This window comes from Octopus bimaculoides, chromosome 30 (genome assembly GCF_001194135.2).
Source record: "Octopus bimaculoides isolate UCB-OBI-ISO-001 chromosome 30, ASM119413v2, whole genome shotgun sequence".
Taxonomy (NCBI): domain Eukaryota; kingdom Metazoa; phylum Mollusca; class Cephalopoda; order Octopoda; family Octopodidae; genus Octopus; species Octopus bimaculoides.
In genome coordinates this window covers 5,429,730-5,430,689 of record NC_069010.1, presented here as the reverse complement: position 1 = coordinate 5,430,689, position 960 = coordinate 5,429,730, and the positions used below count along the sequence as shown (strand labels likewise).

Genomic DNA, 960 nt, shown 5'->3' with positions numbered 1-960 from the left:
CCACCTTGTTGCTTTAATTAATTAAGAAATAACGAATAATCAGTACCTTGCCAGTGGACTTAGGACCTTTCCAGATACAGAAATATACAATCAGCCAACATAACATTAACAGGAGTACCAGTTCCCATCGGATTACTCCCTGTTCTTCCATTCGAGGAGTTTTCTGAAGTAGGGCGTTCCTGGAAGAAGAGAAAGAGAAAAACATACAAAATAAAATAAAATAAAATAAAAAAAAAAAAAAATAAAAAAATAAAAATAAAAAATAAAATAAAATAAAAAAATAAAATAAACAAAATATAAAATTAAAAAAACAAAAAATAGAATAATATAAAAAATAAAAACAAAAAATAAAAAACAATAAATAAAATTAAATAATATAAAAAATAAAAACAAAAAATAAAAAACAATAAATAAAATAAAATAATATAAAAAACATTAAAAAAATAAAATAAAATGCAATAAAATTATCTTAATTGTTATCTTTTACTTGTTGCAGTCATCAGACAGTGGCCATGCTGGGGCACTTCCTGGAAGAATTCTTTAGTCAAATGGATCAACTTCAGTACTTATTTTTCTGCAAAGCCTGGTACTTATTCTATCGATATCTTTTGCCGAACCGCTAAGTTATAGGGACGTAAACACACCAACACTGGTTGTGAAGCAGTGGGAGGTGAACATAGACAGGGTCTTCCAGAAACACCCCCTTAGCCATTATCATTCCCTGCATCCAGTAGCAAGGCCTTGATACGGGAGTTCCAAGGTCTTGTAGAAACACACCCTTAGCCATTATTGTTCCCTGCATCCAGTAGCAAGGCCTTGATACGGGAGTTCCAAGGTCTTGTAGAAACACCCCCTTAGCCATTATTATTCCCTGCATCCAGTAGCAAGGCCTTGATACGGGAGTTCCAAGGTCTTGTAGAAACACCCCCTTAGCCATTATTATTCCCTGCATCCAGTAGC

The 960-nt window shown here is 32.9% G+C and overlaps 1 protein-coding gene across 1 annotated transcript in view; it reads right to left on the bottom strand.

Moving 5' to 3' along the window:
* LOC106879595 (sodium- and chloride-dependent GABA transporter ine) overlaps positions 1 to 960 on the bottom strand; it is a 31,796-nt gene that overhangs the window by 25,743 nt on the left and 5,093 nt on the right. Inside the window, exon 3 of the mRNA XM_052978099.1 lies at positions 47 to 179. Coding sequence (XP_052834059.1) covers positions 47 to 179 — 133 coding nt within the window. The remainder of the gene's footprint in view (positions 1 to 46; positions 180 to 960) is intronic.